Source organism: Astyanax mexicanus, chromosome 10 (assembly GCF_023375975.1).
Source record: "Astyanax mexicanus isolate ESR-SI-001 chromosome 10, AstMex3_surface, whole genome shotgun sequence".
NCBI classification, from domain to species: Eukaryota; Metazoa; Chordata; class Actinopteri; order Characiformes; family Acestrorhamphidae; genus Astyanax; species Astyanax mexicanus.
In genome coordinates this window covers 41,918,136-41,933,717 of record NC_064417.1, presented here as the reverse complement: position 1 = coordinate 41,933,717, position 15,582 = coordinate 41,918,136, and the positions used below count along the sequence as shown (strand labels likewise).

General features: G+C 36.7%; 2 protein-coding genes across 4 annotated transcripts; both read left to right on the top strand.

The window, feature by feature from the left end:
- Positions 1 to 336: 336 nt before the first annotated feature.
- bscl2l (BSCL2 lipid droplet biogenesis associated, seipin, like) lies at positions 337 to 10,507 on the top strand. Of its 3 annotated transcripts, XM_015605372.3 has the most exons (10): positions 337 to 433; positions 2,881 to 3,151; positions 3,342 to 3,615; positions 5,046 to 5,127; positions 6,524 to 6,667; positions 7,080 to 7,214; positions 7,976 to 8,073; positions 8,216 to 8,345; positions 8,604 to 8,700; positions 9,610 to 10,507. In XM_015605372.3, the coding sequence occupies exons 2-10, from the start codon at positions 3,145 to 3,147 to the stop codon at positions 9,885 to 9,887; spliced, it is 1,245 nt and encodes a 414-aa protein (XP_015460858.3). In that variant the 5' UTR covers positions 337 to 433; positions 2,881 to 3,144; the 3' UTR covers positions 9,888 to 10,507. The 3 variants fall into 3 exon arrangements, with proteins under 3 accessions (XP_015460858.3, XP_049340389.1, XP_022539272.2); XM_049484432.1 differs by lacking the exon at positions 337 to 433 and having other exon boundaries at positions 2,824 to 3,151; XM_022683551.2 differs by lacking the exon at positions 337 to 433 and having other exon boundaries at positions 2,825 to 3,100.
- A 2,045-nt stretch (positions 10,508 to 12,552) lies between these two features.
- Positions 12,553 to 15,366, top strand: LOC125804838 (uncharacterized). Its single transcript, XM_049484473.1, has 3 exons — positions 12,553 to 12,748; positions 13,035 to 14,016; positions 15,257 to 15,366. The coding sequence occupies exons 2-3, from the start codon at positions 13,153 to 13,155 to the stop codon at positions 15,347 to 15,349; spliced, it is 957 nt and encodes a 318-aa protein (XP_049340430.1). The 5' UTR covers positions 12,553 to 12,748; positions 13,035 to 13,152; the 3' UTR covers positions 15,350 to 15,366.
- The last annotated feature ends 216 nt before the right edge of the window (positions 15,367 to 15,582 follow it).

Here is a 15,582-nt window from a genome sequence, read left to right as displayed (position 1 = left end):
GAAATAACAGTTATTTTATAAGTAATTTACAGTATTCTAGGTTATAGTATTATATATGTACTTATCTGCAGTTTTGCACATAAAACAAGTTAATTTTACTTTCATTCAGATTATATTTAGCCTATTTGTGTTGTAGCACACAGCGCTGCTGTAATTGGACCCCTCAGCGACTGACTGCAAAGCGTTCTGGCGCGCTCTAGAGAGGGAGCACTGGCACTGCATAAACAACAAACGAGACGGAGGGCAAAAGAGGGCCATGTTTAATGGTCAGCAGCATGAGGACTATAAATTAGATATGTAATCTGACCTGTTAGGGTTTAGTCTGCTGCAGTAGTTTATAAAATGTTAATCCGGGGACGTTAGCAGTGACGCTGTCTCTAATGTACGTCTGTCTCATTAGCTGTGGCTCAGCTGGAGCTCAAGGACAGAACCTGTGAGTCACACACTTCCACAAGCTGCTTGTTGTCAGTCACTTTTTTTACAGTAAAGACAAATTCAGCTAATATATGTTACTAGTCAACATGTCTGACGATTGGGACACAACCAAGTGAGAACTTTGCTTAGACAGTGAGCATGCTGCAGTATGACAAGGACAGACAGACCTACATAATAACATGTGACCAGACACCCTATCATTACTATACATGTTTGAACCTCACAACCCCCATACAACAAGAGTACAGTCAGATCTCTATGTTATTTAACTTTTTAACTAACAGTGCTACAAAAGAGTGTTTGTAACTTTTATGCCTGCATAAGGGAACTCTGTTCTCCTTTATGAGCTGTAAAATATCAGATTAAATGTTTATTGCCTGTCTGCGTATCACCTGCTACAACTGCTCCTGCAGGCTAAGGGGGGCAGGGATGCCCAGGATTTTTCCTGCTGTCCTGACCAGGCTAATTATTTGAGTTTGAATCTTTGATTTATCTGTTAGGTTGCCAAACCAACAAGTAATGCCGTATCTTAAAATTGATTTAAAAAAAAAAAAAATATATATATATATATATATATATATATATATATATATATATATATATATATATATATATATATATATATATAAATTTTACTTAGATTTTTTACAGAGCAATTTTTATGTATTAAATATTAATTTACAATGTAGAAAACAAATTAAATAAAGCATTAAATGAGAATATATTACAATAGTATCACAATATTATGTTTTGAAATACTGCATTAATTCTCAAAAACACAGTATCGATTTTTAATTATTAGTTTAGTAAACATTGGTGTCAGACAGGGGTTTATTTAGTGTTGTGTTTAAATCTCTACCTCCAGATAGCAGCATTGTACTCTGTAATATATTCCACTGTTTTGATTGCTTAGAAAATGTAACTTTCCTTTTACTGAATACTAAATATTGAATTATAACATTGTGTTTTCCTGTAATTTGACTACTGCTTATAGTCGTACTCGCAATATACTGTATCACTATATATTAAATCCCTTTATTAAACGATTTATTTTAATATGCGTTGTAGTGCCCTGTTCTTGCCAATACACAACCCCAGCCTTTGTGTCTGGTTGAATAATTTCCAGTAAATTTCATTGGCTGTAAAATTAGAAGTCGACAGGCCCTACAGACAGTGGATGCTGAGTGTCTCTGTGGGAGCTCTTGCTTCCAGTCTGTTTCAGTAACCAATTTCTACTGTATGCCAGAGAGCTTTAATCTGAGAGGCTGTATGGTGCAGTAAGTCTCAGTGTTTGCTGAGATGATACTCCAGCATGTCAGCTGTGTTTGCTCTCAGTGTAAAAAGCCATGAGATTTACTTTCACAGTTGCAGACCACAGCATGCGGAGGAGCAGAGGTTCCCCGTGAGTAAGCAGTGGTCAGAGCATCCATATGTTTAAATTATGGCCTCATATCTTATTTCTTTGACAAAAACACATCTTTCAGTAATGGGAAAATAATAAAATGTTTTCTACATAAGTCCACATCACTTATTTAAAAACGAGCATACTTATATAAATAGGTTTTGTGATGAAGTTGTGAGTAAGAGTCCTCTATGTGAGAGTCCCATTAAGCTTATGTTTGTGCAAGTAATGCTGCAGCATGTAAATGTGCACAACTCTCTTACTTTAGGCAGAGGAGGTGTAGATTTGCCTTTCTTACCAGCATATGAGCAGTTTTTTAGGTGTTTTCTTTGTCCATCAAATCTCATCTTGACTTCCATAGTTCCCCTGAACTGCAAATTCTTAATAACAGTTGATAATGTAAAAAATGCAGGCTGAGAATGCTTGGCAGTTAGCTTTCCGCTAAATGATGATTATAAGGCTTAAATATTTAATTAATAAATCATATTTTTTTAAATATAACTCACATCCTATTTCTGACAATACATGTTACATCCACAGCTTTTTAGGTGTTAGGTGGAGGAGGTTACCAGTGTTGTGTAACTCCAGATGTATCATCATCCTGTATTTTGTTACCTATAGTTTTACCATACAAATAATGACATCAGCATTTCATTTTTAGTCACCTTTGGGTCAGCATGTGCTTTTAGCAAGTATATGACAATTCTGTAAAATCATTTTGAGTTAAATATTTAGTGAGCTAAAGTTTTAGTGAGTAGCTGTTTTCTAACAATTCATGTTTCTTGCATAATAAAAAAAACAGCAAAAATGTAACATTATTCACAAAAATTCCCCAGTTTTTCAGTGTATTATATGCTGTTTTATTTGAGCTCTTTAAAAGTGTTACACAAAATATAACATGCTGTTTTTTAAAAGGGAAGCTTGAGTCATCTGACACTCGTTTTTTACACTTCTAATGAGAATTTGCTACAGATGTTTCACAGCAGTTGATTTCATCACAGCTGTCCTTGTGCTCTTGCCTCACATGCTGGTCATGAACTCAGGAACTCTTCCACACTGGGTTAAGAGTCTCCGGGTGTTCCAGGCACTTGCCCTTTTCCCCGAATGAGACAACGAAGACCACTCAAAGAGCGCAACACACCAGAGGAACAGACCAACATTATAAATCCTGGATTCCTGGGCACAGAGTGTTTCAGGAAGATGATGAGGAGGGGATTGAGAGGAGTGGGTGGGCAGTCCATGAGGAGCCGGCAGATCTGAAAGGTGTGAGTAGTCTCAGACTAACAGTATTTGCAGAAGAACTGCTAATGTCAGGTACTCAGATGTTCATTATCATGTATATACAGTATAGTTTGTTTTTTGATTATAGTAAAATGGTCTACAAGTATGGAAAACGAAAGGGAAAGCTGTGGAGGTCAAAGACAAGAGAAAAAGATAGAATAAAAGAGTAGATTATGTAAGAAAAGTGTAAGTCTAAACAATTCCTTGTCTTCTAATCTTCCAGGCAGTTGTAAATACCAGAGCTCAGAGATGGACGACATGGAGAGCGAGGACCCCAACATTCAGGAGCTTGGGAATCAGATTGGGGGTCTAGTGATGGGCATCCAAGAAGCTCTGACCATTCTGTTTATCAGGATCCGACAAAGAGTTCTACAGACTACTATTCTTCTGTGCGTTCTCCTGCTGATGCTCTGGGTGGCCATATTCCTCTATGGGAGTTTCTACTACTCTTTCATGCCCACTGCCAGTTTCATCACTCCTGTGCACTTCTATTACAGGTGAGAGGAAAACGGTCCAGGTGAGCCTTAAAGGAACACTGCAGTATTTATATCTGTGCTCTCTGATCTATACACTCTCAGAAAACACAATACAGATTGTCACTGGGGTGGTGCCCTCAAGAGTATGTAATCAGTATCTCTTGTTAAAGGACATATTTGTTCTATATTTCTTTGCAGTTGTTTTTTTTCCTGTTTTAAAGAGAAATAGTTGGACCAGTTTGTACTTTTTGAGAGTACATTTACACTCTAGAACGTAATTGCAATGTTTCTCTATAAGGAGTAAAAAAAAACAGAAACACTTTTAGCAGTATTTATTGTTTTATCTAATTGTTATTTCCTTCATTTTTGTTCATGCCAGTCAAAGTGGCAAATAGAAATGACATAAAAAGTCCAGGCTTGGATATAATCCCCTTGTTAATAAAGTTGTCATCTGCCCATCCTACCCACCTAAATGTTTTAATTCTTCTAATAGATTAAATTCTAATACCTAGATACAATCAGAAAATGTATGTTTATCTCTTATTATGCAATATACAAAGGGACATATCTAAAAATCATGAATTTCCTGAATAAAAATGCAAATATGTATATACAAAAATTACTATTCCATTTTGTTTTTCAGAAAAAGGCTGTAAAAAAAGCTTAAGCATTCCTTTATATTTGCCATATGACATTGACATACCAGAAGTGATGGGATATCAGTATGTAAATTTATCAACGAAGGATTTAATGCCCACACTTGTACAAAGTGTGAGGTGTTATCGTACAAGTGAGACTGAACACTAACCAGTATGTTTATGGCAAGGCGATGTGAATTATCAGAGTTTGAGTGAGGTACAGATGGATGATGGGACATTTTATTTCCTAAGTTGCACAGGCATTTAACATTCCTCAATCCACAGTGTCTTCTGTGTAATTTCCGAGGTTCCTGACCCATGACTTTAGACTTATTGTATTAAAATGCTAAACTCATATTCCCGAATTGTTTGTTAGGATTGGATGACATTATATCCTTACTATAACAAAGAAAAGTTGTTATTATAATGTAAAAATGTTGATTAGGTTATCATAAAAGATTACAACAGTCTAAAAGCAACTGGTGTTTTCAATTATGTATAGGTAAGTACTTAATATAGGTAAATACTGTATATATAATATATTCTGGTATACTTATATAAATGATATATGAAATCATTAAAATTATTTATTAATAAGCAATGGTAATGCAATGGTATTCATCCATTCAAATATAAAGCATGACAAACACAAAAGAAACGTCTTGTATTTTGTCTATGGCATAATAGAAAGATTTAGTTCTAGAACTTTCTGTTTATTTAAACCCACAACACTTCAAAGCCAGAGAAACAAGACATTGGAGTTTGTGTATCCAAGACATTGTGTAACATTACCCCATTTTGATCGTCCAACAGAACTGACTGTCCAACTCCCCACCACTCCATCTGCTCTTTACCAATGGCAAACTTTTCACTGCTTAAGAATGGAAAGAAACAGGTAATATCATATATATTTTTCTTTTAGGCCTTTTACAATAGTTCTTATTGACTTATCTTACAATATATGGTCATAAAAATGTTTGAACGTCACAAAAAACTTTCATATATATATATATATATATATATATATATATATATATATATATATATATATATATATATATATATATATATACAGTGATGTCAGTAATAATCTGACCCTTTTTTTCAGTAACGAGTAATCTAACGCGTTACTATTTCCAATCCAGTAATCAGATTAAAGTTACTTATTTAAGTCACTGTGCGTTACTCTCTCTCTCTCTCTCTCTCTCTCTCTCTCCACCTCATCTCCTCCACACACACACACACACACACACACCGCTCCCTTACCCATTCCCCCTCCGCTCTTCCCCAATCACACGCGTCTCGCTTTCTCCCCTGTCTCTCTCTCTCGCACGCTCGGCGTGTCTTTAGTTTCCGCCCGTTTTCGGCCACGTCCCAATTCACTAGCCAGGGAAGCGGTCTGCCACAAATTTGATTGGCAGAGGAGAGCATTTAAAGATTTTACACCACACGTGATTGGAAGTTCACTGTGGCGCAGAGCGCACATACCGTAAAGACAAGAAAAGTTCCGGTGCTTTAAATGAACACTGTCACAATTAAATCCTTCTCAGTAGTTGGGTCCGGTATGGGTCCGCATTGGACAACGTCTCGGTCCGGACCCGGACCGCAGTCTGCAAATATGTGATCCCTGGTCTAGACCATATACACGGATCTGTTTTATAAAACCACTCCTTGCTGCCCTGCAGAGAACAACAAGTTCAATGTTCAGTTTTACAGTGTTAAATATGTCAGGTCAAGAAAGACTTTCTTTATTTTATTTATTTTTATAAAAACAATTATTTATGTTTAGTAAAATCAAGAAAGACCATATTTTATTTTTTATTAAAAAAATATTTATGTTAAGTAAATTTTTTTATTTTTATAAAAAAAAAACATTTTTTTTAGGAAATAGTTCAACTTAATAGAGATAAATTGTTGCTGTTAAAAATTCATTTTCCAATAAAGGGAGTATTGGCAAAACTGGTTATAATGTTTATGTTAAGGCGGCGGGAGGTGGTCTCTGCAGCTGCTGAAAGTAACTAATAAAGTAACTTAGTTACTTTTAAAATCAAGTAATCCATAAAGTAACTAAGTTACTTTTTAAAGGAGTAATCAGTAATCAGTAATCGGATTACTTTTTCAAAGTAACTATACCATCACTGTATATATATATATAGAACATTAAAAAAAATAACAAAAATGCGAAAGAATCTCAGAAATGTTTGGTCCTAATCTAAAACAGTTTGGTCATATTTGCAGAAACATATGGAAATAAAATTATAACTTTTCATACTTGTACTCACTGGCTTTAGGTAATGACATATGGGCAGCCCTACCAGATCACACTGGAGCTGGAAATGCCAGAGTCTCCAGTCAATGAGCAGCTGGGAATGTTTCTGGTGAAGATGTCCTGCTACTCCAGTGATGGGCAGGTTGTTGATACTGCTGCACGTTCTGTGAGTTCACAAAAATAGAAATAATACACACAGACACATACATGCATACCCAAACATCTGCTTTTCTTTACTGTGTATCAAAGCATTTTTTACACAAGGTGAGAAGTTGATCAGAAAATACATGCTTACTGTTTAAATATTGCTACTTTAGTTAGCACCTGAACCACATGTCTGGTGTCATGGACATTTATAGCCAACATACTGTACATACATGTTGCATTGGTTACTCATGTAACAACGTGATGTGGTTTGAGGTGTGTTAAGGTTTATGTATGCTGTTTGGAAACTGCTAATAGTTGGGGTATAAGTTTAGCTACATTAGCCTTAGCTTCTGTGTACAATGCATGTGCAAATTATCACTTACTAAACACACTTTCTTTAAATGGCGTATCTGTATATGTCTTGCTGTTAGACCATGCTGCACTTCCGCTCCAGCCTGCTGAATTCTCTGGGCACTCTGGCGTTCTTTCCCCTGCTACTGATGGGCGCAACCGAGCAGAAGCAGTACGTCCTAGTGGAACTCTATTCCTCTTATGTAGACAACTCGGTGAGAACCCACCCTCAGGAACACTGAACTTATAATTGGAGTAACCATGTAATGGAGGTTTATTCAAGGGTGTGTGGACACCCCTTCTGTGAATTTTTGCATTCGTTAAGCACTGCCATTGGATGGGACTCTTTGGAGAAATGTATTAGCATTCTTAGCATTCTTACATTAGATTACATTTAGTGGATGCTCTTATCCAAAGCGACTTACAAATAATGATGTATATTAGCAACAGAGGATATAAGTTCAAAGCAATTTTTTTTTAGAAATGGCCTAAAGGAGGTGAATAGTGGGCTAGAAATTTTGTATTTTTTGCTTTTAAGCTCCCCCTACAGCTGGGGCGCATATTTCACTTTTACACCACCGCTGTTATTTCAAATCATGCTATGAACTGCTCTAATGGACAGCTCTAAATTTACATGGCATCTGACGTAAATAAAAACATACAGACTGACATGGTAGAGTAATATTACAGAATTTTACAGAAATGACATTGAAACCATTCTACCAATGACAAGTCAATGGAGTATCAGAATAATTTTGAAGCTGTTATTTCATATATTGCTCATGCTTGGACAGAAAATAAGAAAAAAATAAAAAGAACTGTAAAAAATGTGAAGCAGGAAAGATGCTATATTGGAGGAAGCCACGGCACAGAATACAAAGATAAAAAAAGAGATCAATCTTTTTATCTTCTTCCTCTCTCTCTCTCTAACCTTCTCTTTACTTACCTTTTATTGGTTCTCCGTTTGTATCTTCAGTATAAGCCTACTGTTGGAGCAGTTGTGGAAATCTACTCCCAGCAGGTTCAGATCTACAAAGCCCAGCTCTACATCCATGCCCACTTCACTGGCATAAGGTAAGTGTGTAAGTGTGTGTTGTTCATGTGTGTGTGTGTGTGTGTGTGTGTGTGTGTGTGTGTGTGTGTGTGTGTGTGAGAGAGAGACCTTTACACAAAAACAGACTTATAAGGTCCTATTTTTTTCTTTTGCTGCATCCAGATACATCCTCTATAATTTCCCCCTGGCTTCAGCTGTGGTGGGCGTGCTGAGTAACTTCACCTTTCTCAGCATGCTCATCCTCTTCAGCTACCTGCAGATGGCTCTGAATGGCATCTGGCCAAATCGACAGGTATGTCCTCCCAGATCTGCGCTAACATTACTTTTACAGTACCGGTTCAATGTTTGGACTCACTTGAGTGGCATCTCATGATTCTGAAAGTTTTTCAAGTTTTTGATCAATTAAGTTGATTAGGTTCTTTAAGTTATGGGAGCTCTATATAGAGAAGAATCATAATCTTTAGCAAAGGCTCTACAAAGGCCCCTATGTGTTTTCAATGTTCATGCTTACTATCTGTAAACATTGGAATGGGACTTCTGTTCCTTTCAGGATGCACGTTGGAATCAATTCAGGCCGAGGAGAAGAGATGTTTCAGAAGCCACAGGTCTCTATGAGAGAAACGCACAACCTGAGGACAACAGTACAGGTAAATAAGACAGATTGCAGGTATGACAAACATCCACCAATAGAATTTGTTCAGAATTACGGAAATCTCCATTTAAATAGAGCTGCATTAATGTTTAGTAGGGATGCACTGAATGTTTGGCAAACAGAATTATTTGGCAGAAAATGCATCCCCACTAAATGCATCCCCATCTGGTGTTTGGATAAGTTCAAGGCCAAATAATATATATAGAATAATGATGTTTTTGATGACAAGAACCTATCACGATCAGCAGTGAGTGGAGTGAGGTGCTCCTTGTTAAAAAATGGCAAAAAAACAGAGGTACGATATAAGTACTTTTTTTGTACTACAAGGTACTCTTTTCATAATTGTATTCTCAAAGGTATAATACTGGTCTTCAGAGGCCCAGATGTGTTCCCTCTGAAGTCCAAAGTATTTCCTAACATTTAAGTACAGATGTAACATTTAACCAGCCAAAAGTGTTCTGTATCACTATACTAATAAACAATATAAACAATATACATTTTTCATTTGAAAGCCAGACAATTTTGGATCATCAAGTTCTTGACAAATATTCAGTTGATGAAAATCTTTAGAATCTTTACTGGTACAAAAACATTAGTATAAAAAAAGATTTTCACTGAAAGGTGCTCTATTGTACCTCAATAAAAATACAGCTCCAGTGACAAGCTCTGTACTCTTTTAAGTACAAAGTTGTACTTAGTGTGTATAAAACCATATAACCCTCTTAAAACCCTTTTCAAAATTCAGGCTTTGACCAAATGTTTATTTATTTTTTTCAATTTGTTCATTTAGTTGCATCCCTTATGTTAAGTCCTTAAAATGTCTCCTAAATTTACTAGTTAAGATTTATTTATGCTTACAAATTGAAATGTAAATAAATATTTTTTCATTTGTTTCATTTGTTAGGCCCAAAAACAAATATGTCTGGTGCATCAGTAATGGGACCCAGTGACATCACGGATTCCAACCCTGGCAAGATGGAAGAGTCTATTCTGGATGCAGGGGTGGAGGACATTGTAGAGATAAATAACTCCAAATGCTGTGATGAAAACCACTGCATACCCGAGGCACAGAATGAAGAAATATACTTGAAACTTAGGTTTCTGTCTGAGGGAGTGTCTGATCCGCCTGCAGATGCTACAGACAAGGCCTATTACCGCACTGGAACATGTCTGAGCTCTTAGAACACAGCAGTTGGGAAGTTTAGTAATGAGGCTAAAGGTTATGATAAGCAAAAGGGGACAGTGAGCTGCTGTTCTCAGTTATCAGCAGAATTTGAGCAGCAGATTCAGTCAGGCAGGGTGGCGGTAAACATTGTATTTGAATGAAAAAGATAGGAATGTGCACTCCAGTTGGTTGATTAGTTAGTTGCCTGTCAAGACGCTCTCCTATTACACACTCATTTCTTATAAAGTAGATGTACTGTACTGTCATGTTCAGACATGGGTTGTGTAATCACTCAGATATCCAAATCTATGGCCCTTTTTCAAGAAATTCAACACTGCAGAGCCAACAACATTTGTTTGTGGTTTACTTGTGGAAAGCAATGTCTGTATTTGCATTCATTTACATGTCCTTTCTCTTCACACAAGTTAGTCAAAGATGACTGGTTGCTCTTGGAATAACTAATGCCTCCATTGTATATTATGTGTTTATGTGCCCATTGATATATTATGTCATTTTAGAGCAAAAAAAGATCAACAGCTTTTCGTTTTTTTCTGTTACTGAAGGAGAGGGTTAATGTTGTACTATTGTAAAAAAAAATGGAGCCAATAATAAAGAAGTAAAGATTACCACACATTAACACTGTGTTGTATATATGTTGTATATGGTTTTATAAATAATGGGATGGACCATTCAGTTTTTTTTATTTCTGCATTTTTGGGCATTTAACATTTTTTTATACACGTGTGTACCTGGAATACTCCATAGATGACATTAACACCAACAGGAGACAGCGTGGTAGGTGTAAATGATCCTGATCAGCATCTTATGGCTAGAATTGTCCATTTGAAAACAGGATATGTGGCATGTGTAATGACATTGTATATCATAAGACAAATATTAGGACTGCACATTATATTCTTTTAGCATCACAATATGGGCATGTCCAATATCAATGTATCAATCATATCAATGTATGCGCAATGTCATGCAAGGCAAATTTAAGTCAATGTTACAACTAATACAATTACAAATACAAAATTCACTTGGACACTTTTCTTGGACTAGTTTTTTAAAAACATATTCACCAGAAGCAACTTCTTTCTGCCCAACATAATTTATTGTACTCCAACCATGGATACAAATCGTACATCATTAAAATCAGTTTTAAACATTGAAACATTGGCTTTTAATGAAAATTCGTATTTTTATTTAACTACACAACATGTTTATTACTCTTTTACGAAATTGTTCAGTCCTAATATAAATAATAGTTTGAGGCCTTGTGTAGCCATCGTTAAATCTGCTAATCTGGTTATAAAAAGATCAGAAGATTTTTTTGGCAGTATTATAAGCTCAGTATTGTCTGGGCTGGCTTTCTCCATGTCGCAGGTTCTGTAACAATTGGTGGAATTTACAGCTTCATTTGCATCCTGTGACATCACCATGTTTCCACATGGCATGTGTGAAGACAGACTTCATGCAGTTTTGCTGACCTAATCATCTGATCTGAGATCTTGAAAATGATGCACTGGGAAAAGTGACGTATAAATCACTGAAATGTACAACAGGTATTTATTCACACTTAGCGCTAAGTAGTGCTGACTAAATGAGTGAATATCCTTAACAATATAAAGCACACAGTTGAACACAGCCTTACAACAACATTTAAAAAGACCCTGTGTGGACAAGACATTAGCAATCGGAAATTCGGAAAAATCGGAAGAGTGGACATTGTCTCTATGGTTGTGCGTGCATCCAAGTGCCATTTCCTTACGTAAGCATTGTACTAAGCTGACCCTAATCATCCAACCACCTTCCATTGTTCCAAAGACTGGTTTCAGATCTTGCCTGTCTATTGTATGCACTTTTACATTAGATAGTTCTTGGTCAAATGACTGGGTTGTGAGTTCAAATCCAGGGTTCGGCATGGTTCCTAGGTGCTTCCCAGACACCTCAGCAATGGTCACCCACAGCTCACGGCACATGTGCTCATATCACTAGTGTATGTGTGTAAATTTGTTCACTGCATGGGTAAGTTAAAGGCAAAAAACAAGTTTCATTTGCATCATACACAAAAATAGTGCCTTATTTCAAAGGCAGAAAAGATAGAATGGACACTCAAACATGTCTTTTGTGGCTTCACAGCATGATGTAATTCATAGTGTGTAGTTTAGCTGGTAAATATGGTTTAGTGTTGTTTTTAAATCCATAAATTAGTTTGGGCTGGATGTCAGTGTCTCTATGCATAAAAAAAAGCCCTGCTATTTTGGGGATGCTCTGACCAGGCCTGCTCATAATGATTTGGCCAAATGTTATGTCAGTCACTCAGATCTACTGTACATAAATGTAATTTTTTTGACAGTTTTATTTATTATTTTAACTGAACTTTTTACTGAATTTGTTAATGATCGCGAATCCAGAAGCTAAAGATATTGTCAATGGGAAATAAAAATGGGAAATAAAAAATAAATAAATAAATAAATAAATGGAAATGATAATAAAGTCTAGTCTGTAGTCTATGTTATACTGTAGGGTATACAGGGTCTAGCATTATAAGGTATTGGTTTACATAACCCCACAGGCCAGCATATTTTGCATCTCTGTACGGTAGCTGGTGTGGTGAGTGTGCTGACTGGCATCCAGCTCAGTTCTTTGGGAGTCACTGCTGGAGCTTGTGGAAACTTCATGATGTCAGGGCATGCAAATAAAGGACTTCGGACGTCGACGGCAAGCTTTCGGAGGGAATTGTCAGGTGTAGTTTGGTAGGCTACTGAAATGCCTTTGGACCCCTCAGGGCAAGCTCGTGCCAGAAAAGGACAATACAAAAGTGAGGTCTGATTTTTGAGAAGCACTGCAGATGATCTGGACTTCAGACTTGGTAAATATACTTTATGAGTCGGTTTTCCAGACAGGAATTAAGCTCCATTTAAAATTTACTCTTGTAGTCCAGGAGTCGTAGAGTTAATCCCTCTCTGGGAAACTACCCAAATAATTATAATTTTAATAATTTTCTTAATACAAATGTTAGCTTAAGTGAATTCATGAATTATTGCAGTTTTTACTGTATATAGCATCCAGTTTACCCTTTTTTTGTATTTTTGTAGTTTGCTTGACTATATTTTATTGTTAGTAACCATGACCCATCTTCTTGTTTGTTTCACAAGGCTCTTCTTCTAGATCATAAGCTACTGGATTACTGGACATTTGTGCTTTCCTATGGATTGTATGCAATAACCATCACAATCTTCATTAATAGACTATTCTCAGTTCTTGTTGAAAAATATGAGCACATCAGCTGTCATGCATGTTGAAGATGATCCAGAACGGTCCACCAAGCCTAAGCAAAAGGAGAGTTTGGAGACCAAGGTGAGAGAAGAAGCTGAAAACAGAGGTAGCCTCATGTTTACTTCAGATTCTTCTCACCTTAAAAGCATGGAGAACAACTTAACGAAGGAACGATGTCTCACTGGACAAAGGTCAAAGCCCAAACTGGTATCCGCTCAGGCAGTGCTCTCGTCCAGACTGCTTCCAGAGTCTATTCAGGAGGAACCTGTAGTGACTTCAGAAAATGCAACAGGCACTCCAGGGAATATGGCACCTAATGCTGTCATGGACTACCATGAATCCAATGGTGGAAAGCCTACAGATGAAGAAAGAGAGGAAAAGGATGGAACAACAACTAGTACTGAAAAGGATTCATTAACAGACAGCAGCAAAGTCTCCAGAAAGGCCATGTGGCGAGCAGGACAAAGGGCAAGATGGAAGGGAAAGAGGAGAGAAAGGCTGGGAGGCAGCGTGGAGGATCTCACACAGGAATCTGAAGCTGAAGCTGTTCAGAAAGATCTAGGAAACCATGAAATTAGATGGAGGCACCAACAACAGCACTGGGGGTGTAAAGAAAGTAAAGATCAAGGTTCAATAGAAAAGGAGGACAGGCTATGCAACAGAAGTAGAGGGCAAGGAACCATGGAGGGGGACTCTGAAACCAAAGGATTGGTGTCACACAACATTTTATCGAGGGTCCTCGCTCACTCTCTCGCCTCATCCTCATCATCCTCGTCTTCATCCTTCAACTGCTCCTCAGCGGAAAGTGATGAGGTGTTCAGCGAGGGTGAGGAGATCATCAAGAAGAAGGACATGAGACGGGTAAGCCTGGCTGACAGAAGCTTAGACAGCATGTCATCTATTACTGAGCCTATCAAACATTTAGGGACATACATATATATATATATATATATATATATATATATAGAGAGAGAGAGAGAGAGAGAGAGAGAGAAAGAGAGAGAGAGAGAGAGGGATTAAGTTTACTCTTGGACTACACATCATTTAGAAGAAAGAATGATGTAGTCTGTAACTAGGCTTGATCCCTGTCTGGGATTTTGGGATGTTTTTGCCCTCACCAAAACCTTTTGGGATTTGATATCACATTGGGGGCCAAATTTGACATTCGAAGATTTAATCCAATTAACCTCTTGTTTATTATTATGCAGAAACAATTGTTGTTTTTTGTTTCATTTGTTTGTTTGTTTTTTTGTTTGATTCAGACAGTTTGATTTAGCCGCTCCTTTGAAATCCCACAAGTTTCTATAATAGGGCCTATAAAACTAGCATTAAAGAATAAAGTTTTGATAATTAAGAAGTCTAAGTGTTTAAAATTAATTTTCCCTCTAGTAACTTTACAATTACTGCTTTCCATGAATACACATTAAGACGTAATGTACATAAGTTGTACACATGTTTACTCATATATGGGTTTGTTTATGCATGGCTTGTTTATGTTATATCTATTGTAACTCCAATATGTTTATTTCTTGCAATCATGGTATTCTATAATGCTTAATTTTACTTACAGACTGTATATAAATCAGTTTATTTATTTTTGTAAATGTGCCAGTTCATCCAGTTTGGCTCATTTTCATCTATAGTTCCTGGGCAGGCTCTTCTGCTGTTTGGGAAAAACAGTATTTTCAGTAAGACACCCTCTCTCTGTCTCACAGGCAATTTGCATAGTTTTGAAAGCGAACCTTGACATCGGCCATTTGAATAAGCTAATTTGCATAGCCCAGTAGATGGAGATAGGGTTGTGATAGTAGGCTGTCATAGTCAAATTTGAAATATTATTTGCTGATATACCCAATGGAATGGTGTAAAGCACAAAATATTTATATTAACAATTATTTAAAAAATTGAAACTAAAATGGTATGTTATGACTAACATTTTCTGTGTCTTCTTGAAAAACTTCATACATTTTAAAGTAGAAGATTGTTGATTCTAGCCTGAAGAGACAAAGCTTTCATGAATTTATCATTTTGTAGACCAGCAAACAAAATCTGACACATAATCTCACTATTGAAGATAAAGAATGACCTTTTCCGTTGGCAGTGTCGATCCTGGAGGACGTTTCTGACCATGATGCAATGGTCATTAAGAAGGCAGAGCTCCTGGATTCAGCTGGCTGGACATCAAGGCATGTGAACTGTATTTTTTCAGTGTATAGTTAATATACACATAAAAATATATACCGACTATATGCAGAGGTTTTAGGCACCTAAACACATCCTTTAATACAGCTAGCTTGTTGAAAAAGGGGTTTGGGACGCCTCACGTTTGGAGCCTTCCGAAGGTGTTGTGTGCAGTATTGTGTTACCTTTTCATATATTATTTGAATAATATTTGAACATCACTGGCCAAATATTATTTGAGCAGTT

Bases quoted from the DNA above. Each gene is read 5' to 3' on its own strand.
- bscl2l (XM_015605372.3), top strand. The intron at 5,128-6,523 runs GTAATATCATAT...CACTGGCTTTAG, and splicing joins TTAAGAATGGAAAGAAACAG to GTAATGACATATGGGCAGCC. The intron at 8,701-9,609 runs GTAAATAAGACA...TTCATTTGTTAG, and splicing joins ACCTGAGGACAACAGTACAG to GCCCAAAAACAAATATGTCT.
- LOC125804838 (XM_049484473.1), top strand. From the start codon at position 13,153: ATGAGCACATCAGCTGTCATGCATGTTGAAGATGATCCAGAACGGTCC. The intron at 14,017-15,256 runs GTAAGCCTGGCT...TTCCGTTGGCAG, and splicing joins AGAAGAAGGACATGAGACGG to TGTCGATCCTGGAGGACGTT.